Raw genomic sequence first — 27,760 nt, 5'->3', positions numbered from 1 at the left:
GACTCCAACCACTATTATTTAGAGCCGTCATTATCCTTGTGTGCGTTATCATTATTATTACTATTATCATGAGTGTTGGTCGTCCCAGCAGTAGGCTATTTACAGTTAACTTAACCTCTTTTGTCTTCAAATATTTTTTAGGTGAGTCCAATGAAACTCATTCATATACTCATAATTTCTTTAAGCGTTCTAAAACCGATTTTTGCCCACACTGCATTTTAGCCCTCATCAAGGGACAGAGCGGTAACAATTCCCAGACCTGCAGTAAGGGGGCGCTTGGCATAAAGGAGTTTGGGAATCCCAACCCATTTTGGGCCGACGCACATAGAACGGTGATATGATTGGCTGTTTCGGCCACCGGACTGAATTTGAAATAGAACGCGTTCAGGCGGCTGAACTGATTCTACAGTCTCCAGGGTTGAGCAGCATTCGCCCAAAGATTTAGGCAGACAATATAGAACATTAGAAATTAAACTCAGAGGTGTATATGTTATACACGATTTTATAATTGTGTGGGACGTTTTTGCCATCACCAAGAGAGGAGGACACATTGGTAAGTGACTTAAATCGCACTTGCTTTATTGTATAGCTAGCATGCGAACAGCTAGTGCTAGCTACAGTTAGTAAGAGTTTAATTGTAAACAGTTTGTGCTACAGCAGTTAACTAGCTTTACTGTACCTAGATTTTGCCATGCTATTTACATTTACTCATTTAGCAGACACTCTTATCCATATCTATGAGTATCTATGAGTATGGTGGTATTTAAGAGTTTCAAAGCTAGCAGCTAGCTAGTCGAGCACAATTTGCCCGGATTTTGTAAATAAATGCTTAAATCTTGCTAAAATAGCTAGGCTATTCATAATAAATATTTATTGGTGGTTTGTGTGATTTTTCCTTAGACCATCATGGAAACTGCTGTGTTAAATCTGCACAGCGTGTTCGATAATTTGAGGTCCCAGGTTGACATCCTAAATGAGAGCATTGAGCCCCGTAAGTAACGTTGACTACTGATGTGGCAAACATTGGCCACCCATTACACCGTGTTTGGAAAGTAAATAGCTAGTGCTAGCTATCATCAATTTATCCAGCAATTCATCAACCTCGACATTATTAAACAACACATTGTCTATTATTTTTCAGAGTTCATTCAGATGGCAGTCAACTTTGAGGACTGTCGTCGTAGATGGCTCAGGGTTGAGCAAGATTTGGGGTCGTGTAAGGAAGTACTATCCAAAGCAGAGACAGAGAGGGGGGCCTTGGAGGTCCAACTTAAGCATGCCCGTAATCAAATTGATGTGGAAATTCGCAGACGCCAGAAGGCTGAAGCAGACTGTGAAAAGTTGGTGAGGAGAGCTTCTTTCATTAACTGTTAGTTTCTGCTCCTTTTTTGTTGTTGCTTATACCTCCTAAGACCGGTCACTCCTCAGGAGACATACAAACTCCTCACCCGTTAAACTCTCTGGGTCTGCTTTGCTACAGGATCGTCAAATCCAGCTCATCAGAGAACTGCTGATAACTGAGGGTTCCAGCCACAGCATCCAGCTTAATGAGGAGCAGCGCTCAGCTTTGGCCTTCCTCAACGCTCGCTCTCAGGCACCACCGAACCTCAACACAAGCCGGAGGTAAGGATCCACAATCATAGTTGGAGTCTACAAGGACCCATGACGGAGATGTAGATTTTAACTGAGATCTTTCTAGTACCACAACAATCATTTGAATACTTGAATTTGTTTCAGTCTGGTGTTGATAGACTAGCTTCTCTTTAGATAATGTGGGATAAGTTAGTTCTTAAATTGGTTTTCTCTGCTCTGTAGACTGACCACCATTGATGAATCAGCTTCCATTCTGTCAGACATCAGCTATGATAAAACCGATGACTCCTTGGTAAGTTTGAAAAAGCAAAGAAGTGAGGTTTATTCTTCTCTACTGTCCATTCTGCTTATGCACAGACCACAGCAATAATAGGGTCAGTTGCCATAGCTCTGTTTGAACTGGGTATGTGTGAATCAATTGCAGGACTGGGACTCCTCTGTCGTGAGGACTGTGCGACTCAAGAAAAGAGAGAAGAGGGTGAATTAATGTATTTATTTAACACAACACTTGTTAAAAGTATAGATTGTTTATTAGCAGCTAATGTGGTTCAACTTTATTTCAGCGCTCATCCCGCAACCACATTGATGGTCCACCATGTGCTTCCAAAAGATCTCGTTCAACTGGCAGAACTTTGGAAAGGGTAAATATGTATGACAGTAAATGGCAGAAAAGGAATTAGGTGCTTGTAAGTATTCAGAAATTCACTGATCAATGTTCTCTTTGTTGTGACAGGGAAATGAGTCTATTGTTGCCAAGACTACAGTGACTGTGCCTGCTGATGGAGGACCTGTGGAGGCCATCTCCACTATCGAGGCTGTTCCCTATTGGACCCGCAGTAAGAGAATGACTGGTAAGACCGGATAAAACTGGACCGGATGTCTGCCCCCTCCACATTGTATTACACTGAAATTAAATGTCTTCATAACCCTTGCTTGTATTGTGCGCCTATTTGGATGAATCCCTCTTGCATGTAAGGCGTCATGGAGTGGGACTCTGAGTCTGTCCAGTCTGAGAAAGTCTTCAAACAGCCCAGCAGGCCTGAAAAAGAGACAAGGGCGCCTAGCACACCACAGAGCAATGGGGGCGTTCGTCTTCATGAGTTCTGTTCTAAAACGGTGGGAGTCTGATTTGAATATTACTCATTTCTAGCTTAAGGGAGAAACCATTTCTGAATTAAATGCTTTCTCATTAAAACGCTTGTCGGTTTCATTCTGGTTTTGGTTACTGGTTGGTACATTGTCTGTGTTGGAGGCAAAAGCATAAATAGACCTGTTTATCAGTCTTTTTTATTGGCTTTTAACAAGCACTGCTTTTCTTCTCTTGAACAGGTTATTAAGCCTGAATCATGTGTGCCCTGTGGTAAGAGGATCAAATTTGGGAAGATATCCCTGAAGTGCCGTGACTGCAGAGTTGTTACTCACCCTGAGTGTCGTGAAAGGTGTCCCTTGCCCTGCATCCCCAACCTCGGTGGCACTCCTGTCAAAATAGGAGAGGTACAGGGAACAATTTCCTAATCAACCAATGTCTTCTTAACATTTTATGAAATCTAAAGTTGGTGACTGATGAACTAAACTGGCTTGATATGTGTTGGTCCAGGGCACGCTGGCTGACTATGTCTCGGCCACATCTCCTATGATTCCCTCTCTGGTGGTGCACTGTGTCAATGAGATTGAGCAGAGGGGGCTGCATGAGGTGAGTAGTGTTTCCTGTCTGAATTTCTGTTGCTCTCTGCTCATAACATGTCACAACCTAACTATGTAACTTTCATCCAGGTGGGGCTGTATCGCCTATCTGGTTCAGACCGCACAGTAAAGGACCTGAAAGAGAAGTTCCTGCGTGGCAAGACTGTTCCTCTGCTATGCAAGGTGGATGACATCCACGCCATCACAGGCCTCCTTAAGGACTTCCTGAGGAACCTCAAGGAACCTCTCCTCACTTTCCGTCTGAACCGTGCCTTCATGGACGCAGCAGGTGGGTGTAGGTCCAGACTTCAGACTGGGGCAGAAAAAAGATGAATTGGTTTGAATTATATCTTGGTTGCTTAGCGTCTTGCTTAAATGACTAAAAAATGATCTTTGCTATTGCCATGTTGAATGATAATTGCTTTGCCAGTCACTTTATTATGTTCCTTTATCATACTCCTATGTACTTCTGTCACAAGATCCCCTTGATGTATTCTTAATAAGTTTCCTTGCTGTCTTCACTTGCTGTCCTGTCCCTCAGAGTTGGCTGATGAGGACAACAGCATTGCCCTGATGTACCAGACCATCAGTGACCTGCCCCAGGCCAACAGGGACACTCTAGCCTTCTTGATCATTCATCTACAGAGGTTAGCTTCCATTGTGTTATTGGTACTTGAATAGGAAGAATCATTTGATAAAATGCTATAAAACGATGACTGTCTTTCAGAGTCGCCCAAAGTGTGGACACAAAAATGGACATCACCAATTTGGCTCGGGTGTTTGGGCCAACCCTTGTTGCTCATGCAGTGCCTGACCCAGACCCCATGACAATCCTGCAGGATACTAAAAGGCAGCCTAAGGTACTAGACACAAAGAAACTGCATTATGGCTTGTTTTGACTGATGGTACTGCTCCACTAAAGATCACAGGATTCCATCTTCCTTATATTTGATTAACAGAAGTTTCTGATCGTCTTTTATTCTAGCCTGTAGCATTCTTAAGCTTCCCCGGGAATAACGATGGTGCAATATGCTGTAATTTCTAGAAGGCGATTACAGTTCATATTTCTTGTATTAACCCTGTTCCTCCAGGTTGTGGAGCGTTTGCTGGCCCTGCCAGTGGAGTACTGGAGCCAGTTCATGATGGTGGACCAGGAGCACCCCCACCCAGACCACATGATCATTGAGAATGCCAACTGCTATGCCACTCCTGACCACAAAGGTGAGAGACTGTTCAACCGTAAAACTCTCATGTATGTAGGCCATACCGCTTAAACTATACAAGATTGCATTACAAAAAGGGATTTTTGCGTTATTATAAAGTTTACTTTCTTCTTCTTCTCCTTGATTGTTGACAGTAAGCATGCTGGGGCCCCTCACCACTCCAGAGCACCAGATGAACAAAACCCCGTCTACCAGTTCCCTGTCTCAGCGCATGAAATCCACTCTGACCAAGACACCCAAGTAAGCACTCTCCACAGCTGATACCAGATAGTGTACATGTTGGATGTAGTACTCCACTGGGCTGCTTTCACTTATCAAATCGCCTTAGTGAAGTTGTGAAAAGTCAAATGTGCCAAAATCCATTTAAGGGCCTATACATCAGGGGCACACATTTAAGTTGCAAACAGCTCCCAGCACACTCTATCCATAAAACCATAATGAGGTTACGAGGCAATTACGGTGCATTTACAACCTGACTGCAGTTGATCTAAGCAGTCACCTGAAACAACTGGACACCGATAATATCAACAAAGAATAACTAAGTACAACATGTGAAAAAGTAGTCTGTATAACAGCATAGATTTATATTTGGGGCCTGTCTGTCCCTTGTCACCCAGTATTTCAATTGTTGTTGGAGAACATAAAAATACCCAGTAGAACTTAGATGATTACAGACTATAAACACTATCCAAAATTGTGTTTAGACTGTAAGTGTAATTAATGTTTCTCTAAATATCAGGTTATATTTGGCTGACCCTGGCAAAAGTGAATATATTCATTTGGAGCATTTTAACTTATTATTTTATTGAATATATTTAATGAAAACATTCGATTAACAACAACAAATGTCTGCGACTGACAGATTTGGGAGTAAAAGCAAATCTGCAGTTGGATTTTCTCGCCAAGGAAACTTCTTTGCCTCTCCACTCCTCAAGTAATCCAAAGCAGGAATCCATCTGGAGAGCAGCTTTGCTCATCTGCCGGGAAACCCTGCAATATTCAGCGATATATTTTTTTTACTTTTTCTACATTCCACATAATCTAACAGTGCTTCTACAGTAACTATAAACTCCCTTTTGTGTGTTTTATATTTCAAAATGGTAAGAGATGTTATGTTTTGTGTGTCTGACCTTAAAGCAGCCATAGTCAATACAACTGCCAGTGTTTTTAGAGCTTTGTTTTTGGGCTCATTTTAGATGTTCTTCTTTTACTATCATAACCAATGAATGATGTTTGTACAGTTTGTGGCCTGCTGTGATTATCCAGTAAGAGGAATTTGTATGCGTCGGCATTTTTGCCTGATTTACGTAAAAAATGTTTAATTCAAAATACTATTCAACTCATGTGTCACTCAGTAGTTGAAAATCAATTTAACTGCCAACCATTGAAATTGAGTTGAGCTGTTGAAGTAAGATTGCATGTGACAATTCTATTGTATTTGTAATGTATGCATTCTAATGACAGGCAAATTAACAACTCCTTTATTTTGACCGGACATGTTTCATTTTCTGTTTGTATCAGTGAAGCCACAGCATGTGATTTTAAACTGATTTTAAGATGTTCACCAGCATACAACTTGGTCAAGTTTGAGTGATTTATTCATCAGATATATGTATAGTCGTGAGCAAGCAGCTATAAGGAGTGTTAATGTGCCAATTGCATGTTTTAAAGGACAGCATTTCATCTTTTTTCATATTGAGTGTTCTATAGGCTACACTCCAAATGGTCCTTGGACCTTGTCATAATATGAACAGAATATTACTGATGTTCTGTTGGCATTGTATTGGATCTTTATGATCATTTACTGCCTTCTGATTTGCATAAGAGGTTGATTATATCACTGGTGTTTATCACCAGTGAATTTTTAACAATTATAATAGGCAGACAATGCAATATAAATTGTGACATTTGAACTGATTTGTGGAGTCTGATTTGTAAAATGCTTAATACAGTACATTTAAAAAAGAATGTTTTAATGGTGTCCTTCATTACTGATACTTAACTGTTATTCTGGCAATGTTCCTCAACACTGCCTGTGGTTGTTGATCTTGCAGACTTCTGGGTGTACATGTATTCATTTAGCAGACTCTTTTATCCAAAGTGACTTCCAAGAGAGCTTTACAAAAAGTGCATTGGTCAATGATCATGAACAACAAGAAAGCCCTAAACATTGTGGGTAGGCAAAAACTTGAAGCATACATTGTGAAAAGCAAATACCGGTAAGTGCCAATGGGTAGAACCAGAAGAGCATGTAGTTAAAGTGAAACATGATTTTCGAAAATGCTAATGTACCTGGAGGAAAGCAAGCAACAATATAATTCACAGCGAGTACAAAGGGATACATCTGATACAACTAACCAACAAGAGCAACAAGTCCCTCAATAATTGTAATTGTGTTCCTGGAGGAAGTAAGCTAACATCTGATCCAACAAATATTTAAGTGCTGGTGTACTCCTGGAACAAGTGTGTCTTTAGCCTTTTCTTGAAGGTGGAGAGACTATCTCTGATGGAGGTGGTGATGATTCTCCACACCTAGCTTGTGTTTGATGGAAAGGCTGCAGAGATCTGGTTGTAAGACCAAATGATAGATACATTTATCAATTGATAATGGTAAAAAAAACTTTTATATCAGATTTGGAACCATTTATTGTCAATAATTGATCATTACTATCAGTGAAGTATAACAATGTGTGCAGCACCTGAATCAAGTTGATAAAAATGTTTTATAGGCATGATGTATATCATGTAATAAGCCAAACTAAGCAATGTTGACAAATAATAGTACAACCATTAAGTGTGTGAATGAACTTCAGTACAAGAACAACCATGTTGGGAGGATGGGGCACAAAAGGATTCTGCAATAAATGTCCTGTTTTTTGCATGAGCCAAGAAGAAGACAAAGAACATCAAAACTTGGGATGCGGCCAAAGAAGAGGAGTGTTCTTAATGTATTCCTGAAAGCCAGGGTCAGAGCCCCACTTCTTCATTGCCTGCTTCTCCAGTATAGGAATGCCACTGACATGACGCAGCAGGAACCAGACAAAGAGAGGGGACACAACACTCAAGTGCTGGGAACCCTGCATCACAGATGAAGCAGAGAGCCAGAGGCCTGACCACTGCAGGACCTCTCCCAGGTAGTTTGGGTGCCGACTGTAGGCCCACAATCCACTCTGAATAAACTTCCCCTGAAAAGACAGTGAGTTAATTGAGGAGAGATTAAAGCATCTCTGAATTTCCAAGATGTTTCCTAGTTCTCTTATTAGTTACAAATGTCATTACTAACTTACGGCATTATCCGGATTCTGCTTGAATAGCCACTTCTGCTGGTCAGCAATGGCCTCAGTGGCAAAGCCTAGGCCCCATATCCCCCAGCCAACATAGTCCCTCACTCCCAAGGGCTCATCTTTCCTCTCACTGTTGAGCATGAGCGTGGGCAGCAGGGTCATATACACCCAGATAGCTGAAAGGAAGGGGGAATTATTAATCAAAGACTATTCTGAAGACTAGTTAACAAACTACAGCCTGGTATCAGTGTCACTGCCATATCTGGCTGTATGCATTAATAAAAATCAGTGTGCTGAGAAGTAGTGAGTGGATTCCACCAACCCAGCACACAAGGTTACACAAGGATTATGGAGATCACCGCTATGTATGGGTGAGGAGGCAGCCATGATGACTCCAAGTACCTTGAACACTCCAGTACACAAAGAAAGTCCCTGGGCTGTCTCTGACATTGTTAAACCGCCGATCCTGGCCGTCCTTCAGGATTCGCATGAAGAGGAATATACCAAGCCTGCAGAAAGAACAAGGCAGCCGCTCTCACATTAACCCAAACATTATTTATTAACTCAGGTTTACTGACTTACATCCTCTGAAGCAACCAAGGCTTGGTGTTCCAGCTGATCTTAGGACTAGATACAGGGTATACATGTGAATTGGTGCTTCAGCTCTAGATTCATTTATTCAGCCTATATTCATATATTTGCTGCTGTTTATTGTGGGTATCACAGTTTGGGGGGTGTGTCACTGGATGGAGGTCCCTGGGTCTTACCTTAGTCCCCATGCTGTCACCAGTCCAGTCTGCACATTCTGTCGCACATGACCGGTCCCTCCCCAGAAACGACTCAAGTGGGCAAGCAGTATAAATGTGCCTGACCCTGAAAAAACAAAATAACAGTATGGTTTAGCATGTGATATAAAGTTCTTAAGCATCTTTTGTCTCTTAGGCATGGTGCACCATGGCTCAGCCCACTAACTATCATAGCCTACTTGTTGCACAGTAAGGCGTGTTCAATGAATATTTTACCCAGAACCTAAAGGCAATTGGCTCCAAAGTTCAAGGGTAGGCTAAAACATTTCCATGAGCGCAGAACACAGAAGTGAAGCGTGAGAAGACGAGTGAAAGGAGTGTCATTCATTTGTTGAACTGACAAAAAAAACAACAATTAATGACATTCTACAGGTATGTTGCAGTTTTATATAACCTATGAGAATGTAATTTATGAAACTTGATTTGTTTATTCATTATTTTATCGCCTATATCTAAATATAACAGGATTTTTAAAAATATGGGAATTGATTATAGGACTATTCCTTTAACCCAATCAGAGTGGGATTGTGTTTAAAGCCCACTGTTGCGTTTAAGTGTCATGTCCGAAACGCCGATGTCAATCGTTAAAATTAGCTAAAAATTTAAATTGCTGGTCGTGGCGTGCAACATCACAACTTAGCCTGCACTCCATTCTCGATATTAAGTCACTCACACGGGCCTACTTATAAGGAATAAAGTCAAGGAGGAGTCCTCTAACTGTTTCACAACAAAGCTGTTTAGATAACAGGGTTTTGTAACAATGACCTGTTACAAGTTATCTAATGATTTTTTGGGGGATACGTTTTCTAAACGTGCGAATCATTAAAAGCTATCTACAAATTAATTAGACAACTGCACATTTATTCAAAATTGGTATTGGCACTGTAATAGCGAGGCTGGCACAGCAGCAAAACTCGTCATGCATTCCCTTAAAAGATAACATAATAACATTAGGGCCTACCTGCTAAATCATAGAACTTTTCGGTTTTGAGAGCAGCCGCTATAGCCCAACCAACCCACTGGATACCGAGGTCGGTGGCTGCACACTTCGCTAACGTGCTCCCCATTATCATGTCCGACAATTTCTGAAGAATTAAATGGTATTCCAACATCAGTCCAACACAGTGGTGTCACATAAACTGTGTAAAGTTCACTCCTTCCATGCTAATATGGCATTTGTAGGAAGTGACTATTACTGGTTGCCAATTTTCTGACCTTTCCTTACATCACGCACTTGTCCACACTAACAGACTTAAACGCATAATACTTACAGGAACAGGATATTCCTTCACATGTGATGTGTATTGAGCGGAAGAGCGCTGCTTCTAACTTCTAGGAGAGTCAACCGTAGTGGAGATAACAAGTGCAGAAGAGGATTTAGAACATTTGAACGCGTCCTCCTTGAATGATGGGAATTGTAGTCTTGGGTAATCATCCAATGCAACGAAAGAAAAGGAAAAGCCAGTTGATGAACAAAATGCCGACATTTACGTTGATAATGACCAACGCTGTTCATGATGCATCAGTGAAAATGTTTACTGTATCTGGCTAAATAATGTTTTAAATGGAAAAGTTTGAACTGTTCTGTGTTCTACAAAAAATATTATATACTTTTTTATGTAGAAATAAGAACTAAGAAAAGATAAAGACACACCATGGCAGAGGGCAATAGTCCAAAGGGAGGTGCAGTGGTCTTTGCCAAACGAGTCCAAAGGCAGCTGAGCAGGGGCAAGGAGAAGGTACGATCCTCTCTACAAGCTCCTTCCATATTTCCATGTATAAAATATACACAAGGACCTTTGTTGGTGTTGCTGCAATTGGTTTGATCTCACTCAATTTATTGGAGGTCTACCTGTTTGATGAGTTCTGATTAGCTTGTCTTTTTGTATTCACCAGGTCCTGCAAAAACTAGGAAAGACAGTGGAAACCAAAGATGAAGAATTTGACAAATGCCTCCAAAATTTTAATGACCAACAGGTATTATTTATGTAGGCTACTCTAAAAGGACAATACCAACAATGTATATCAGTGTATGTGAATGTGGCGTTAAACTATTTTACTTGAAATTGATGAAAGCATAAAATGTACACTATATGACATTACCAGTGTAACGGCTATTTCTACTGCATTTTGTGTTAGTTCGGATAAACCCGACAATGAGGGAAAGTTTCCACGCCGAATAATGAATTGAGTTTAGTAGCAAATGCATGCATTAGTGTGTGCCTCTCTATTTTCAGAGTGATGGGCACAGGTTGTTCAAGGACCTGAAGGTCTACATTAACACTGTCAATGGTGAGCATATTGTTTTGTCTATGGTGTTTAAATTGGCTAAGATATGGTGATTTCCCTATTGTGAATAGTTCTCTATCTTTATAACCTTACCATCTGTGCTCAAGGCCCAATAATACAGTATATCTCTCCACTTTCTACAGAAATGCGGGAAGCTTCAAAACGGCTTTCCCAGTCTCTGTTTGACATTTATGAAAGTGACTGGGAAGGAGAAGAAGATTTAGGAGCAATAGTAGAGGTTAGTCTTGGAAAGTGGTGTACCCGTGTGTGAAGACCTAAAAAGGGAAGTATAACTTCTCCTTTTTAATGTCCTTATTAGGGTGAGGACCTCCTATGGAATGACTATGAGACAAAGCTGGTAGACCAGGCCCTTCGTACTATGGAGTCTTATATGAGCCAGTTTCCAGATGTCAGGGTAAGTCAAGAGCAAATACACACCTACATAATATGTGCAGACACATCCGTGACACCCTCCGCACGCACTCACACCCTCACACACACCTATCTAAGACTTTATTTGATTTTGCGTGAATTTTGCAGGAGAGGGTGGCTAAACGAGGCAGGAAATTGGTGGACTATGATTCTTCCCGTCACCACCTGGAGGCGCTACAGACTGCTAAAAAGAGAGATGATACCAAAATTTCCAAGGTCAGAGAGAACACACAATTTGGGTTGGATTGAGCATTTGACCAATACACATAATGGTGTGCTTCATTCTGTACAGGCAGATGATGAAGTGAACATTGCTCAGAATGTCTTTGAAGGAATCAACAGAGAACTGAGAGATGAGCTCCCTGTCCTCTTTGACAGGTACATTAAGGACCCTGGGTTAGAAGTTATTTAGAGCTAAATACAATTTTTTCCCCAAGATTATTAATCTGATTAGCTGTGTAAATAATGATTGAAGCCCCAAACATTGAGCTCACCTAAGTGTTTTTGAACAAATGTTTATTCTGTCTGTTTCTGAAGCCGCATTGGATGCTATGTGTCAGTCTTTACGGCAGTTTCAAATATAAGGGATATTTTCTTCAAAGAAATGAGCACGGTATGTTGGTTGTCATCAACTTTGTATTACAGATTGAAAATACTTGATTCGGTTTGTCAAAATGTTGTAATTGGTAATGTTTGTATTGGTAAGTCTTGAGTTTGTACGTTAGTTTCATTTATAAAGTGACACCATACTTTGTTCCAGCTCAACAAAGATTTACAGAGTGTGATAAAAGATCTACAGGCTCAACATCCAGACAAGGTGTTTGTTGTTAAAGGATTGCAGCGGTAGGTGGGATTCACATTTATTCCTTAGATGCACTCAGAGTTTAATCAAAGTCGAGTTTAAGTCAAATTTTTGGCTAAAATGTTTTTTTATTCCAATTACCTTTCAGAACTGGCTCTTTGAAAAGACGCTCACTTATGTCTCCCAAGGCATGGAAGTCCAGCTTTTCTGACTTCCATTCAAGCTATAGTCCTAAACCAAGCCATTCTAGTCGAGAGCTAAGGTCTAGCTTAAGGTCCCCTGATAGTCTAAACTATGACGAGACACAAAGCAGCACCCTTTCAGTCTCCCCTCAGTCCCAGCCCGTGGAGGAACCTGCCATAGAGGTCAGGGAACTGGACGCAGCCTCCACCCGTAGTGATGGTTCCCCGGGAGAGAAGTCGGAGCTTGGTGGGAATGATCCCCCTTCAGAGGCCACTGGGGGTGGCCATGATTTAGAGATAGAGGAGAAGGACCTGGGGAAGGAAGAAAAGGGAGTGAAGGAGGATGAGCCTGAACCATCCTCAGATCAACATTATATTGTCTCAGATAAGAAAACAGAAGGTCAATGCCCACCTCTGACAGAGATTGATCTCCAAGTTACCAACCACGAGTCTGAGAGCTTGGAGCGCCAGCATTCTGGGGCAAACCTTCCCAAACTGCACATTGAAGAGACTTCTGAGAACCCTGTTGCCCTTGGGCTGCCAGAAGCCAATGGTTTGAAGAATGGCGAGGTCTTTGACAGCCTTGACCATGACCTCAATGGTTCTGCATGCATCCAAAAGGTAAGCTGCTAACAAGATCCACAACAAATACAAACAGTTCTAATAATTTCTAGTAATCCTTTGACACAGATCTTAATCCACTGTAGAGTAACTGTAACCCTGGCTTTGTTTGAATTACAGGGTGACAGAACAACAGAAGTCTAAGAGATATGGTTCGCTTTTGCATATGATCTGAGTGGCATGCACAGTGCCGTGCCATCTGAAGAAGAGGTTCATGCAAAGTTTGATCTAATTTTAATTTTAAAAACTTAGATTATTATGATTTTACTTTGCCTAAATCTGTATAGTGTTTAGCTATCATAAAATTTGAGGTAACATCGTTCACAATGCCACATGTATTGCTGTATTTATCCTGTTCACAGCGCTAGCTTTAAGTTAAATTATCGAGACTGAGGTCATGATGAGATGGCAAAAGGCTATTGGAGCAAGATCAGGAAATCTGTGCCAAATGTCTTGCTGTGGGACAATAATTCATGTAATGTTCTTAATTGGATAATTATGTATTTCAGAAATAATGTGTACTATTGCTGTGCACAAGCTTGTGCCAATCTATCTCTACAATTGAAAATGGTTCTTAGGCCACCAAAAGTTGGAAAAGTAATCATATCCAGTTATCTAATCCTCTATGACATTTTACTTTTAATACATTCATTTCCCCTGTTCCTTTAAAATGTGTCAACAATAATGATGATGTTTGAATATTGATTTAGAATATAGTTTGAGTATAGTGAACATTTGAAGTGTCATTTTTTCCACAGAATTCATGATTAAAGGCACAAAACGCGGCCGTGGTTTGTTTAAGATACATTTTCATAACATCTGTACCACACAATAGGTCACACCCCAGGATTTAGGAAAAACTCGTGCGTGCATTTTTGTGAACGCGCAACAAAAAAAAAGCGTCAGGAAAGTTTGAGCCGACAGCACGCCTTGAGTAAAGAATTTCCCCTGTGCTCTGGATGCGTTGGGTGTGCTTGCTATAGTTAGCCAGGTAGCTGGTAACTTTTAGATTTTTGTTTTGTTGGAGCCTACGTCGAATTGCGTTCATTGACTAGAAAAACACGCCATAGCTGACAACGGCTAGGTAAGTTTTCTCACCAAAATCACCGTGTGATGAATCATGCCTGATTCATTGATACGATACTCATGCATGAAGCTAACTAGGAAGTTTGAAGGCTAACTAGCTAATGAGTAATTACTATTTAACGCATTGATTGAGCAAGTGTTTTGTGCTCACTTAGTGAGCTAGTCTAGCTAACCTACGTACATTAAATAGACAGAATTCAACGTGAAGTGCACTTTAATGAAAGCCTTTTTGGGCAGTAAAGATTATGCTGGAAATTGGTTTATAAGACCTGCTGCCATTCACTTTGTTTCTGTGATGTGACATTGACAACAAGTAGCCTAAGTGTGAACGTTTTCGGTTGATTACTGCATGTGTCTCTCAATTGAATTAGTAATGAGTCAGTAACAGCTAGTGTGATTTTGTAACCGCTAAGTAGGCCTAACCTACTTGTTTACAGTATTTTATTGATATAATTGCTAGATCCAACTGCTGACACCAGCCAACATGACTTCCATTCCAACCATAACTGGTAAGGTGGGACTTCGTTTCCTGTTAAACAAAACACAATTATTTTAGCTTACATGTTTGTGCTGTTGGATCTCATGGATCTCACAGTTTAGTCATGAAAACAGAAAAACAACTGTCATGAAACTTGTTAAAGTGGCACTGAGGTAATTTACCTTATACCATTGTTTCATATTTCTAAGACTAAATTACATATATACAGTATATCTAAGGCTAATTTTCCAGGTAGGATATATTATTCACTGACAAATATGCCACGTTTATCCTCTTGGTAACACCTTTTCCAGACCTGCTGAGTTGGTTTGCCTCTGATTAAAATATTGTGTAATGTCAGGTAGATGCCAAATTAAAGCAGGATTTGATCTGAGGTTCTGGCTTGTTTCTGTTTCAGCCCTTGATAATCAGATTACTGTCCTAAAAGTTCTGATTCATGGTGAAAAAAACCTATGCAGTTTCACACAAGGACCAGAAGCTGTATTCACCTTTTTTTTAACTTGCATGTTTCAGCAACAGAAATGAGCCCCACAACAGCACTTTCCAGTCATACAGACTCCACTGTGATCGGAGGTAATTTCCATCAATGTCATGTCAATCAGGATGGAAACGCCTTCTTACATTGCTCCACAACAAAGGCTACAGATATAATAATATAATATTACAAGACCTTGTGTGTGAGATATTCTGAACATTTAGCCAGTGTACTAAAGCAATGGTGATTATGTCAAATCATAAAGTTCACCTTGTTTCAGTGTCTCACAGGCTCTTGTTCTCTCCATAGTGGTTATCGTCCTTGTACTGCTGACTCTTGCTGGTCTAGGTTTCTTCCTCTACCGCTACCTGTGTCATAACAAAGGAGACTACAGAACCACAGGGGAACTTGCTCCTGGTGATGACCCTGATCTGGACCACAGGGAACCCGTGGCTGGTGAAAAGAAAGAGTACTTCATTTAAACTAGATTCAAGGCAAACATAAAGGGAAGTCCTCCACCCAGAGGAACTTAAAAATCGATTGCCTGTAAAAAGGGATGCCACTGTATATGATAGTCCAATATAGGAAAATTAACTTTTAAAGATTCTTCTCTGCGAAACACAATCATCCATTTGGGTAAATGAGCTGGGCTAAAATGAGATTTACAGTGAAGGAAAAACACTGGTTATACAGTTTGACACAGCAGGTGTATGCAGGTAGAAGATATCTTAAACATCTGGAGAAGAAGCAGGACAGTTTCACTTTATTAAGTCTCCCCACTCCCATGTTCATTACTATTGTTGTTATATCTGCCATTTGAATTTTTATTATTTTCTATGTTAATATTGAGTGAAAATCACAATGTATTTGTCTGTTATTTATAACTTGGCATACTTTACTATTGGTTATTTCTTTTTGTTAGGTATGGGCAGCTAAATGATGAATGTATGCTCCCTGTTACATATATTACTTTTACTGGCTAAACTTGTTTGTATGGTTAAATTTTCAAGATTTGGTCACTGATATGACATGCTGCTATCAGAGACATCTAGATGGCAATAAAGCTATTTTTTCTTTTTTTTTTAGAACTGTCTTTTAATGTATTAACAGGTAAATGTGTATTGACAGTATTTAGAGGTTTGATATAAGTCATGAAATCCCTCGTGTCATGGGTTGAAAAATTAAATAATTATCTGAAAAGAAACAAAACCACTAAACTTACAACTAAAGAACAGGTAGCATTTCACATTTCCAAAATAGCCTTTATTCTAAATTTTCACCTTAAATTTTAAGTTTAGTGTAAAAAAAGTTAAGTGCACCTAAAGTTCTTCTGCAAAGAGCTGTGTCTTTGCCACATGTCTCAGAAAACAAGTGACACTCATCTCCTTCTTAGTAACCTTAAAAGATAGAATATGTTCCAAAGTCCATCAAATCACTTTAATACATTTATCCATATTATAAAAATTTCAAAGAGAATCCCTGAACTATAAATGTCCATAAATCCTTCGACAGAGAGACTTCTACTCCACACTGGCTGTGGTTGGCATGGCATCTACTGGCAAGCTTTACAGTACATTATATTGCTGGGACCAAGCCTCCATTATGTTACATTACAAGCACAACAATGTCAATGTATGGAATAGAAAGAAAGACAATACATAGGTTTGTTCATTTGTACATTTTGAAAGCTGTGACCCTTTTGAAGCATCAGTTTGTGTTTTGGAGGTGTGGAGACTCATGCATAATGAAGGACATGCCAAGCATGTCAAGAAAGGTACTGGTGTGACTAGTTTTACTGTGGATACAATTTTTCTGATATTAGAGTATGTGCTATTGGCTGCATGCTAACAGGTTTCCAGACAGCTGGTCAACTGTAACCTGACCAAAATAACTTAAAATTCATTTTTCACTGAGTACTCGTTTCACGAGGGCCACAACAATCAAAAAACATTGTCGGATACCCAGTGTTATCCTAACTGGACACGTATGACTCTACATTAGGCAATACCAATGGCAGGAAATTAAATGGGAACGTCTACAGAAATTCCTAATAACTGAATCTGGATGATTGGTGAAATGGTGTTCTACAATATCTTATTACTTTCTGCATGTAAGGTAGTTTAATTAGCAGCACAAAAATGATCAGAAATAGTTGTGTAAACAGCAATGCATCCTTGTTATCCAATAATGCAATATCATTATTTTTTGTGTTGTCTTTGAACAAATGAGATGAGGGATAGTAAAGCATTAGTAATATAGTAGAGTCCAAGAACTGAAGCCCCTCCAAGTGGATATTTTGCAGTGCATATGAAATCCATGTTTGTAGTGTTTGTATGGAAAGTATCTGAATCTACAGCAACATTTTTAAAAGTAAATTATGTAAAAGTGCATGCAGAACAATGAGAATACAATTACAAGAAATGACATCGAAGTACTTCAGTACATAAGACAGCAACCACAGACATTCCAGATTGATGGCCTAGGTACCAACAACTTCTTCACTGCTTAATTAATTTGATATGTTTGCTTTTAAATTGTGCCATTTGAAGGATCAAAGTTACATAAAAGTCACAACCAAACATTAAGTGCATTCTAGACCCGATCTTTGGTACAACCAGCTCATTGGTTATACTAAGTAAATAACTAGCAATTAAGTAAAACATACCACCTAAAGATGTGCAAAAAGAGTACTGAAAACCTTGAAATGAAATATAAAAGCTTAATGTTTTATTTTAACCTTAAGTGTGATACAAGCTAAATTATTCTAGTGGCATACAAACTCAAAACTCCTAATTGTATATGTTCAAGCTTACATTACATTTGAAGACAAAAAAATGAGTCATTGTTCTCTACATAATCAAACACAGATGTACAACGCTGGGTATCCGACTTGGAATGAGGAATAAACAACTTGCTAAAATGTTAAGCCAACCAACCCTTTCTATCCAAATCTAAATTTGGAATTGCACTGAATTTCATCCCTTGAATTTTATTTAAGTTTACTTAAGTTAATTTATTTTTATTTAGGCTAAGTCCAGTGCTCTTTGGCACCTGATTATGTTTATCTACAGTTACCCAATAAGGTACAGAAAACCACCATATTTGCATGTCAAAATCCTGCAATTGTTCTCATATTCACCCATGTTTGTAAGGGTCAGGGAGTCAGTTCTGCATTCTAAAAACGGGTTTCATCACTAATTACCGTCTCCCCTCTAGAGGCAGTGTTGTTAGTACTGTTCACTGGTCTGACTCTAGATTAGAGGTGGAGTGCTGTACCTTGATCAGGGCTCTAAAGACAAGTATTACATTCCATTAGGTGATATCAGTATCGTGGCACGTCCAAGCAGCCTGTAGTGGAAGGCAGATGGAACAGGAGAGGGTAGGAATGGAGGACAACGGTAAAGGTGAAGTTGACAAGGAAAATTCTTGCTGTTACCAGATGGTATACCCTCCATTGGAGCCACCCATGAAGAAGTTATTCTTGCGCTGGGTCATCATGACGTTGGCCCCTTGCATTGCTGCTAGTTGTGCTGCATTAGGGGGGTGTCCTGGGGGTGGGGGCTTCAATGTGGAAGGGAAACAGGTAAGCATGTATATTAATACTTAAGAAGTTAATAGATTAAATCTAATAATTAACAGCTTGTGAACTACACTAGCCAATCAATATGAAAGTGTTATTTTCTACTTACAGGAATGGAAACATTGTTGCCAGCCCCAAAGCGAGCTCCAGCATCATAGCCACCTTCCACCAGAACTGTAGAGCCAGGGGGATACATGGCTCCCATGGGGTAGTATGCCATGGGAACATTGTGACCCATTGCTCCAACAGGCATGGTCTGCTGTAGGGGCATGTACATCTGAGTACCGGGGTAGGCAGCAGACATCTGAGGCAACTGGCCAGCTGCCTGAGACGGATGCATATATCTGGGCTGGTATATCTGCAAAAATTACAAAAGGGTTAGCAGGGGGCTGTACATCAATGAGGGGGAAACACATTTTTAAAAACATACCTCAGAGTATGCAGGTGGTGCATCTGTGTAAGGAGGTGCCTGAGGGTTCACTTGCATTGCAGGTGGGTACATAGGTGCACTGTTCTGCTGAGGGTACACAGCTTGCTGGGGATATGAACCTGTAATATATTCGTTTTGTAAATGAGAAAATACCGTTTTATTGAATACATGATTGTATGTTAAATTGGTGTGGGGAAATGGGTAGCAGCCATATTGCTAGTATCTACAATTAGCATCTATTGAGGTCAATCAGCTTGATTGGAGCGGATAGCTTATCTACTGTGAGCTGTACAAGTAACCGTTATGGTAATATGCCGAAGCTTGGTAGAGTTATAATAACAGTTTCGGAAACAAACGGTGCGTTGGCGACCACAAACAATAGCTATCGGTTTTATAATAACCCACAGCTGCAGCTAAGCTAACAAGCTACCATGGTGGTGTCAATTCGTTTTGTACAACCTAGGTAGTGTCAGGTCACGTGGACGCACGAAAAATCATAAAGGCAGAGCGTCTTGCTGAAATCGTGTGCCAAGGTCTAATTGTGTTGATAGATAACAATTATATTTCGTGGACAATAAATCGTACAATATACATTTTAAGGCAGTCGTGGACGATACTTTTCACGCCGAACCATTAGATTCATATACAATAAATTAATCATTTAGCACACTGGCGGCCGCACTCGTAACATAAACAAATTGATCTTGGACAAAGCTGCAGATACAAGCTATCTGAAATGTCTGGACCTTGCAGCTAGACCGTTTACAATATCTGAATATTTTAGCTACCTTTGTTGTTCATTGTTCTGAAAAGATTTGTAGGCCTTTTAGTCGAAGAAAACGGAATATAGTTATACAACAGCTGGGCCTTCAGACTAGATGACAGTTCACTTCCTTGTTTTCCACGGGTTTTCAGCTAGCGAATGTTGTTATGGTGGGTGGCTGTAGTTACGTCATTTCATGTTCGCCACTCCCATTTCTAAGGGTGAAAGTGCATGGTTTTTACATGAACTTACAAGCCTGTGCCTGCATTTTAATACAATACAGTGGTTACTTAATACAAAATAGACATTATTAAAGAGATTAGAGAGAGCTAGCTACTGAATCAAGCTAGTCATCTAGGAGTTTTTTATGCAGCATATGTGCTACCCCTCCAACCCTCACCCATACACACCCGAGTGAGATACAAAAAAAAACTTCTACAACCATATTCAGTAATTGCATATTGATTAAATCATACAATTATTGGATGTACATATACACCAGTATTATAGAGCTCTAAAGGTAAAAAAAAATCTTAGCTCTTCCTTCGAGCTCCATGGCAATAGAGTACAAATGCATGCAAATGCCACTCGCTGCCAGCTGGCTGTAAAAAGATGGAAAGCAACGAAGACCATATAAGACAATTAACTGGTTTGATAAGAGCTACGTTATATGGATACATAGGCTAATATTCTTCGAACAGTCTGTTTATAAAAGTGTAGGCTATAAAATAAAAAATGCCACATTTGAAACAAAGAAATCTTTAAATTGTATGTAGTTTTATTTATTCAGTTTACATCCAAAACAATGAAAAGGTTGAGACTCATTTGTTTATCTTCGGTTTCACTTATGTGCAAGCTAATAGCACATTGTGTCCCCGCACCTAACATGGTCAGGCTCCAAGTGCGTATAACGAGTACGTTCCCTTTAAGGCAGCCATGGCTCCTCTCAAGTCGAGGCAGACATTTTTCAATGCAAGATTTTTCTTGCATAAATTATGTTCATGACGTAGTGCAAAAGGCCAATTTTGTGGTAATTTAGGTGGACTTTGCATCAGAAGTATGGTTTTACGCGACACTTCTGCCATTGTTTGGTGATCTGGACAGCAGTAGAAAAGAGACCATCATAAAATATTGAGAAAGACAGATCCTAACGTTGTCAAGCCTGCTTAACAATGCAAATACTTCTTTTGTGTGCTGCCATAGCGCCTGTCTGGAAGCTGTGAGATGAATTTTTAATGATGGGTGACTAAAACAAACTGTGGCAAACCTTCTCTAAAGGGGAGAATCACTGAAAATAGAACACCTATTAACGGTAAGTTGTCAAGACATTCTGGTTCTATTTCAAAATTGCCATTCGCCTACCACGACGAAATGGCGAGAGGAAATGAGATTTTGGTTAATATGCAATGCTCTTAATTAGCATAATTTATATATTTATGATAAAGAGAGGGAAATACATAACATTTGGACTTAGGAAATGGACCAGGGTATGGGTTTTGTCGCCGCAGTCTCACGGCAATACTTTATTGAAATAGGATGGGGGTGGGGTGCCGATTCTGAAGTTTTGGCATATAGCTGTTTATTTCTATATGGTGTGCCACGTTACTGATGTTTTGTGACGTTCTATTGGGAATTTAGGGACAACGATGACGATTGGCAGATCTCATACTCAAGACGTGTGAAACACAAGAGACCTGGGTCTACACAAACAGTTATTCGTGTGTGTGCATTTAGTCATACAGTTCCAAAGGGCCTTACAGTTCAATTAAATGTTGGCTATTATATTCCTTATTTTGTGCGGAAGTCACGTATATTTAACTCGTTTTGATCATCTTTCATGATGAAGTCAGTCAAATGATGACATCCAACGGCCTTTACAGTTTCCTATTTAGTAGAATAGCATCAGCTCACACGTGTAACGAAGCATTTACTGATGTAGAAAACCTGTTTATAAAGATATTTCTGTTTTCATAGAATGCAAGGAGGAAAGTGAACCACTTGGTGGTGTGAGCAGTGAACCACTTGGTGGTGTGAGCAGTGAACCATGGACTCCCAGGGACTGCCTGCAAATGATGCACCCCTTACTGTCAATGAACAGGTATCACTTTCCCTCTCTTTGTCAACCCTACCTGATATACCCCATCTAACATTCCAGAAACTCCTGTGTTGCCTCTGCTTCCTAGCCTGACATCATGTCATAAGTTGTCACAACCTCCATATGTCACCATATCATATTTGGAATGCCTCACTACAAACAAAGAAATACAAGGCTGACAATCACATGATATGTCTTTAGCTGATATCTCTTTCTTTGTGTCCAATAGATTTAAGCACAGTCTCTTATCCTTATTGATCAATATAGTTTTAACTACTCAGCTGACTATGTCCCACATACTCATAGTCAGCAAACAAAGCAATGTATTTCATGGATGACAAGGGAACTTTCATAAAGCATTGCTGTAACCGCTTGTTGGCTGATGCTGTCTGTTGTGTTGATGTGGTCATGTCATTTGTGTCCTTTTGTTTTGGTTCATTCTGTCCTAACATGTGCTCGGCTTCTCTGTTTTCTTTAGCCATTCACTGTCTGACTGCAGAGGTCTTTTTTCAGCAATTAGGTTCCTGCACTTTGAAATTCCCTGCCAAAGACAACCAGGTATGCATCTTCTCCTCTCCTGCGTTGTCCTTCTCCATCTCAGCCTCCAGCTCCAGTCATCTGTCTGCCTTTCCTCCAGTCTCTGACTGCTGCATTTACTCCTAAATCTCTCACTGCTTTGAAGATGCAAATGTAAAGAAGTACATGTAGAGGTCTGCTGCATGGTCTGCTACTGTGTAGGCACAGACATTGTGTGGTTCCTCTGAAAGGTAAACCACTGCAGAGCTGATTCCACACTCCCAGGGGGGGCACCAATGCTTACAGATGAGTCTCTATATGACGGATCATAAATTCCATAATCTTGGGGACTTGTACTGACCCTAGGTATGATACATTGTGTCAGTTACCAACTGTTTTGTATATCTAGACTCATATTTTTTTTCCTTAAAATAACTAAATGACAGCATATCTACCACAGACCACACAATGTAAAAGTATCAGTAAAGTAACATTTTTACATGACTTGGTATTATCCTGTCCCCACTTACTGCTGTTCAGGTGATTGTGATGTCTGGCCATGAGACAATCCGTGTGCTAGAGGTGGAGGTGGATGCTGCTCTTCCATCCTCTGTCTCTGATGGGAGGACTGACTCTGGGCCTGAGGATGGAGGTGGTCTGGCCCCAGAGCAGTCTGAGGCCAGCACTCAAGACAGCCCGATTGCCCCCCACACCACTGGGGGAGTTGGTGAGCCCTTAGCAGAGTTGGTTTGACTCTAGTTATGTTTAATTTTAAAAGTAATAATGCATAGATTACAAGAGTAACGCATGTGGTATGTTGTCAATGTATTTTACTTGTTAGGAACATGACATTTGTCTTCCAAACAACAGAAGCAGTGTTTCTCACTGTCAGTGCTAGGTGACCAGGTGGTGTCTGTCGAGGCAGCAGTCTCCGCTGTTCAGAACCTGGCTTCAGCAGCTCCCATCAGTGTGGCGCTGGCACAGACCCAGGCCACCATGCCCATAACTGTGCAGGGCTGTCCACAGGTGAGAGCATGACCCGTATTTATTTGTGTTTTTGTTTTCCGATTCCCTCACCTAATATGCATCACACTGGATATTTCCTTCCTTTCTGTCTCCTAGATCTAATTGAACTTGCCCTCTTCACCAATCCCTTTTGCACTGCAGGTCTTGACCCAGGATGGCTTGGCCACTCTGATGACAGGAATGATGGCCCAGACCGGGTCCCTGGGCCAGCCCCTGCTCATCCCCTTCAGCATGGCAGGGTCAATGGGGGGCCAGGGAGGCCTGGCTGTGCTAACCTTTCCCACCACCAACGTAGCCACCCTCCCTGGGCTCGCAGCCCCCAACCCTGCAGGAGGCCTCCTCAAACTGCCCTTTGCTGGCCTGCAAGGTAGGACATTTTAGATGAACTCAGTCTGTATGTTACATTTACATTTAGTCATTTAGCAGTTGCTCTTATCCAGAGCGACTTACAGTAAAGACAGGGACATTCCCCCCGAGGCAAGTAGGGTGAAGTGTCTTGCCCTTGCCTTGTATGTGTCTGTGGTTGGGGATGTTTATGTATGAGAGTGAATGACTCCATATGTTAACGTCGACACTAAAGCCTCTTTGTTTACTTTTTCACCTCAGCTGCCACAGTGCTAAACTCCGTCCAGCCTCAGCTGCAGAATCCTGCCCAGACAGTCTTTCAGCCTCAGACAGCCTCTCTGCAGTCAATGCAGGCAGCTGTACAGCAGGTGACATCTCAGCCTACGCAGGTAACCAATGCCCAGGTTACTGCAGCCCAGATGGCTTCAGCCATGACAACGATCTCTCAGCCCAATGTGTCAGTGGCAACACTTCAGACTGCAGGACTCTCCATCAACCCTGCCATTGTAAGAACACCTTTTTAAATTCAGTGTGTTTGTACTGTACTGCTTGTATTTTGTCCTATACATGTAATCGATGACAGCCGGCTGAGAAGCTGTTTAATTAGTTGGCTGTGTATATGGTCATGAATATTAGGGGTGGGAATCTTTTGGTACCTCACAATTTGATTCAAATCGATTCTTGGGGTCACAATTTGATTAAAAATCGATTCACGATTTTTCAGAGATAAAAATAAATAACAAATAATAACAATTAAACATATATATGCAAAATGAAATAATTGTATATATATCACCCCCAAAAAATCGATTCACATACATTTGTGAATCGCTCGCAGACTGAATCGCAAATCAAATGTGAATTGATTTCTCCATCCCCTTATGAATATACTGTAGATCTTGTCATTATCATTGTACAGCAAATATTGAGAGTACTGTTTCTTCATTCTCAGATCAGTGCTGCGTCTTTGGGAGCCCAGACCCAGTTTATAAGCTCCCTTGCTTCCACCCCCATCTTTGCCAACGCCATGTCAGGTCTCACCAGTCAGATCATCACCAATGCACAAGGACAGGTAGGTTATTTACAAAATCATCAGGTTTGGTGAAAACAAATCACAGTTTACCTTTTTACAAAGCATCCACATACTGTATAGATAAACATTAACAGTGGTAAAAGCAATCATCCATAACCTGTTCATAACATGTGTATTTCAGAAGTATGTCTGTTCATATCCGTTAAAAGTTCAGTGATTCCTTTTGTTCTGCAGGTGATTGGAACTCTCCCTCTGCTGGTGAATCCAGCCTCTCTGACGGGAGGTGCTGCCACTCAAGCTCTGCCTCTCCAGGGCCTGCAGGTCCAGACTGTCGCCCCACAGCTGATCCTCAACACTCAGGGCCAGATCATAGCCACCATAGGGAATGGACCTGCAGTCCCCACCTCTGCAGCTGTTCTGCCCAAGCCAGCTGCCACGCTGACACTCTCCAAGCCCAGCACTCAGGTACAGTTCTTGGGTCATATTTTCACAGATGAGATTTTCAGAATAGTTTTTTGTAAACTTGTGTTACCAACAGTCAAGTATAGCTTCACTGTACATGATATTAAACTGCCTAGATGTTCCAGTAGGTCCTGCTCCTGGAATGTTTCCACAGAATAATGTTTTTGAAAATGTGAATCAGGCCTAATCTATCACTACCACCTTCATTGACCCACATCATCGTGTTCCCCACCAGGCAGCAGTTGTCTCTCAGTCACCTGTGGTCATCGCCCCACAACCGTCCGTGATGAAAACTGTTACCTCCCTCTCCTCTGTTCCCATCGCCTGTGGAGACACCGCCACAGTTGGTCAGCTCGTCAGCAGTAAGTACATCACCTTGCACATGCACCCCTTCTCCAAATAGAGAGTTTTTAAAGTAGGTGGATATTAATAACTGGCCCCCTCATGTCTTTAGAGCCACAACAAGCAGTCGGTGATGAAGAGGGTATTAATCTGGAAGAGATTCGAGAGTTTGCCAAGAACTTTAAGATCCGCAGGCTCTCCCTAGGGCTGACACAGACACAAGTGGGACAGGCTCTCACTGCAACTGAAGGGCCAGCTTACAGCCAGTCTGCTATCTGCAGGTAAAATCTCTGTCATTGAGTGGTGACAGTTGGCCGAGTAATACAGTAGATGGATTGATCCATTCTAAAATGATATCCATGCTGGTTTGTGCATGCTTATTTTTTTGTCTTCCCGTCTGTTCTCTACTGCAGGTTTGAGAAGTTAGACATCACACCTAAGAGTGCTCAGAAGTTGAAGCCTGTGTTGGAGAGGTGGTTGGCTGAAGCAGAGCTTTGGAACCAAAAGGGCCAGCAGAATCTGATGGAGTTTGTGGGTGGTGAGCCTTCCAAGAAACGCAAACGTCGCACTAGCTTTACCCCACAGGCTATCGAGGTACTGAACACCTATTTTGAGAAGAATGCCCTACCCACCGGCCAGGAGATCACAGAGATTGCCAAGGAGCTCAACTATGACCGTGAGGTGGTCCGTGTGTGGTTCTGCAATCGTCGGCAAACACTGAAAAACACAAGCAAGATCAACGTATTTCAGGTTCAGCATTAAGACTATCTGAGGCCGCCATGGTTTAGTAGAGTTGGAGAAATGCTAAGTTGGAAACTGTTAAAGTTAGCAGACAGGATGAAGGAAGTAGCACTTAAATTTAATCTTGCCGTGTGAACATTAAGTGCTCAGAATTCATCACCATATTTGGGATGTGCTTGTCTGTGTGAGTGAGAGAGGATAAAGAGAAAAAAAAAGAAATTGCATGTAAACGAGAGATTAACTATCCTTTAGCATAATTTCTAACTTTTTGTTTAATCAGTAAATATACAGTATCATACCATTCTGTATGACAGTGAATTGAATTTGATATAAGTGTTTTTATACACTTGCAATACAGGTTTGTAAGTGACTGTATATAGAATTTGGGTCCAAATATTCTTTAATATTAGGTCCCATTGTTACTCATTGCATTGTAACATTGTTACAATTATGCTGGTGCCACCTTACAGTAGGTTTAAAATTTGTATATGCTTATTCAGTTATGTTTCTATATTTTGTGCTTATGTAATGTGTGAGTGTTCTACTTAAAGGGAGTATTCTGTGTCAGAAAAGAACATTGCCCCTTTGTTTACCATGGTAAAGATTGAGTACAGCCCCTTTGTCCATTTAACAAATTGGCTGCTTCAAAAGACTGCAGCTTCACCTCTGTATTGAAGGTTCTTAAAATAAAAACTAATCAAACTTAATCAAATTGATTAATTGATTATAAATGTGTGTGTTTGAATTAATTGATGGGTCAATATGAGGTTATAATTACTAGTATTTTGGAAGTTAATTTGCAAGACAAGTTTACGTTTAAGATATGTTTTTGCACAATTGATCATCTCAAACTGACAGATTGACAAACAAAATCTGAGCACTTAAAAACATTTCAGCTGTCTATGTTACATTTGAATTGTCCACTCTAAAGGGACGTTTGAGGCCTGGTTCCTTATGGAGTTAAGTGTATTGCTAGAGTTCTGTCATACAAGAACACAGCCAGCCCTCTGGAGCTACCAGGGCCTGTTTTTCTGGGTGATGATTTTACACAATGATCACATGGTGAAAATATGACATTGATTGAGATTGTTTGAGTCCCTCTCAGTTTTTATTCTTATGTTTTGTAACCTACAGCTTTGAAAAATGTAGCAAATGCATATGCTGACTGTAGAAATCATGTACACAAGAATATCATGCATACACTTCTAATCATTTTTTTAAACTGCCTCTAAAGAAAATATGTATCTGCAATTAGGTTTACTTGTTTTTAGTGCAATAATATGGTATACAGGTACATAAATTAGTGAATAACTGCATATAATCCAATAATTTTGTATATTAACAACTGTATAACACAATAAAGTGTGTACTTATCCATTTGCCTCCTTTACCGTTGTGTGAAAATTGTAATTCCATTCCAATACAGCAGGTGGCTTTGGTCCAATACAATAC

General features: G+C 40.5%; 5 protein-coding genes and 1 long non-coding RNA gene across 16 annotated transcripts; 4 read left to right on the top strand and 2 right to left on the bottom strand.

Moving 5' to 3' along the window:
* The first annotated feature begins 363 nt into the window (after positions 1 to 363).
* On the top strand, positions 364 to 6,464 carry racgap1 (Rac GTPase activating protein 1). The gene is made up of 17 exons (XM_084679684.1): positions 364 to 553; positions 901 to 991; positions 1,142 to 1,344; positions 1,481 to 1,623; positions 1,816 to 1,885; positions 2,018 to 2,071; positions 2,157 to 2,234; positions 2,327 to 2,444; positions 2,570 to 2,709; positions 2,923 to 3,087; positions 3,191 to 3,286; positions 3,367 to 3,565; positions 3,818 to 3,923; positions 4,004 to 4,136; positions 4,368 to 4,497; positions 4,634 to 4,739; positions 5,362 to 6,464. Exons 2-17 carry the CDS (start codon positions 907 to 909, stop codon positions 5,435 to 5,437), a joined length of 1,902 nt encoding a protein of 633 aa, XP_084535810.1. The 5' UTR covers positions 364 to 553; positions 901 to 906; the 3' UTR covers positions 5,438 to 6,464.
* Positions 6,465 to 7,115: 651 nt separating this feature from the next.
* Positions 7,116 to 9,968, bottom strand: LOC146251898 (uncharacterized). 3 transcript variants are annotated; one of them, XM_084679687.1, is made up of 6 exons: positions 9,861 to 9,968; positions 9,551 to 9,674; positions 8,551 to 8,656; positions 8,186 to 8,292; positions 7,787 to 7,959; positions 7,116 to 7,684 (listed from the first exon to the last, which is right to left on the bottom strand). In XM_084679687.1, exons 2-6 carry the CDS (start codon positions 9,660 to 9,662, stop codon positions 7,406 to 7,408), a joined length of 777 nt encoding a protein of 258 aa, XP_084535813.1. In that variant the 5' UTR covers positions 9,663 to 9,674; positions 9,861 to 9,968; the 3' UTR covers positions 7,116 to 7,405. The 3 variants fall into 3 exon arrangements, with proteins under 3 accessions (XP_084535813.1, XP_084535814.1, XP_084535812.1); XM_084679688.1 differs by lacking the exon at positions 9,861 to 9,968 and adding an exon at positions 9,805 to 9,823; XM_084679686.1 differs by lacking the exon at positions 9,861 to 9,968 and having other exon boundaries at positions 9,551 to 9,845.
* bin2a (bridging integrator 2a) lies at positions 8,872 to 13,684 on the top strand. The gene is made up of 12 exons (XM_084679685.1): positions 8,872 to 8,961; positions 10,213 to 10,328; positions 10,486 to 10,566; positions 10,827 to 10,881; positions 11,022 to 11,116; positions 11,198 to 11,293; positions 11,419 to 11,526; positions 11,603 to 11,688; positions 11,848 to 11,923; positions 12,071 to 12,153; positions 12,261 to 12,915; positions 13,036 to 13,684. The coding sequence occupies exons 2-12, from the start codon at positions 10,245 to 10,247 to the stop codon at positions 13,057 to 13,059; spliced, it is 1,443 nt and encodes a 480-aa protein (XP_084535811.1). The 5' UTR covers positions 8,872 to 8,961; positions 10,213 to 10,244; the 3' UTR covers positions 13,060 to 13,684.
* A 224-nt stretch (positions 13,685 to 13,908) lies between these two features.
* On the top strand, positions 13,909 to 16,054 carry LOC146251896 (uncharacterized). Its single transcript, XR_014732037.1, has 4 exons — positions 13,909 to 13,999; positions 14,462 to 14,510; positions 15,014 to 15,073; positions 15,285 to 16,054. It is a non-coding gene; the product is annotated as an uncharacterized LOC146251896 (long non-coding RNA).
* A 336-nt stretch (positions 16,055 to 16,390) lies between these two features.
* On the bottom strand, positions 16,391 to 19,932 carry dazap2 (DAZ associated protein 2). Its single transcript, XM_084679690.1, has 4 exons — positions 19,774 to 19,932; positions 18,986 to 19,104; positions 18,665 to 18,913; positions 16,391 to 18,536 (listed from the first exon to the last, which is right to left on the bottom strand). The coding sequence occupies exons 1-4, from the start codon at positions 19,784 to 19,786 to the stop codon at positions 18,408 to 18,410; spliced, it is 510 nt and encodes a 169-aa protein (XP_084535816.1). The 5' UTR covers positions 19,787 to 19,932; the 3' UTR covers positions 16,391 to 18,407.
* Positions 19,933 to 20,699: 767 nt separating this feature from the next.
* Positions 20,700 to 27,039, top strand: pou6f1 (POU class 6 homeobox 1). 9 transcript variants are annotated; one of them, XM_084681153.1, is made up of 14 exons: positions 20,702 to 21,060; positions 21,387 to 21,468; positions 21,723 to 21,846; positions 22,322 to 22,401; positions 22,611 to 22,725; positions 22,900 to 23,086; positions 23,252 to 23,385; positions 23,527 to 23,752; positions 23,992 to 24,236; positions 24,683 to 24,802; positions 24,998 to 25,228; positions 25,461 to 25,587; positions 25,680 to 25,848; positions 25,981 to 27,039. In XM_084681153.1, the coding sequence occupies exons 6-14, from the start codon at positions 22,909 to 22,911 to the stop codon at positions 26,327 to 26,329; spliced, it is 1,779 nt and encodes a 592-aa protein (XP_084537279.1). In that variant the 5' UTR covers positions 20,702 to 21,060; positions 21,387 to 21,468; positions 21,723 to 21,846; positions 22,322 to 22,401; positions 22,611 to 22,725; positions 22,900 to 22,908; the 3' UTR covers positions 26,330 to 27,039. The 9 variants fall into 9 exon arrangements, with proteins under 9 accessions (XP_084537270.1, XP_084537271.1, XP_084537274.1 ...); XM_084681148.1 differs by lacking the exon at positions 22,611 to 22,725 and having other exon boundaries at positions 20,701 to 21,060; positions 22,357 to 22,401; XM_084681151.1 differs by lacking the exon at positions 22,611 to 22,725 and having other exon boundaries at positions 20,703 to 21,060.
* Positions 27,040 to 27,760: the final 721 nt, after the last annotated feature.

The sequence above is a fragment of the Hypomesus nipponensis genome, chromosome 18 (assembly GCF_054491055.1).
Source record: "Hypomesus nipponensis isolate SF chromosome 18, ASM5449105v1, whole genome shotgun sequence".
NCBI lineage: Eukaryota > Metazoa > Chordata > Actinopteri > Osmeriformes > Osmeridae > Hypomesus > Hypomesus nipponensis.
The sequence above is the reverse complement of the archived record's forward strand: the minus strand, read 5'-3'. Positions and strand labels throughout refer to the sequence as shown.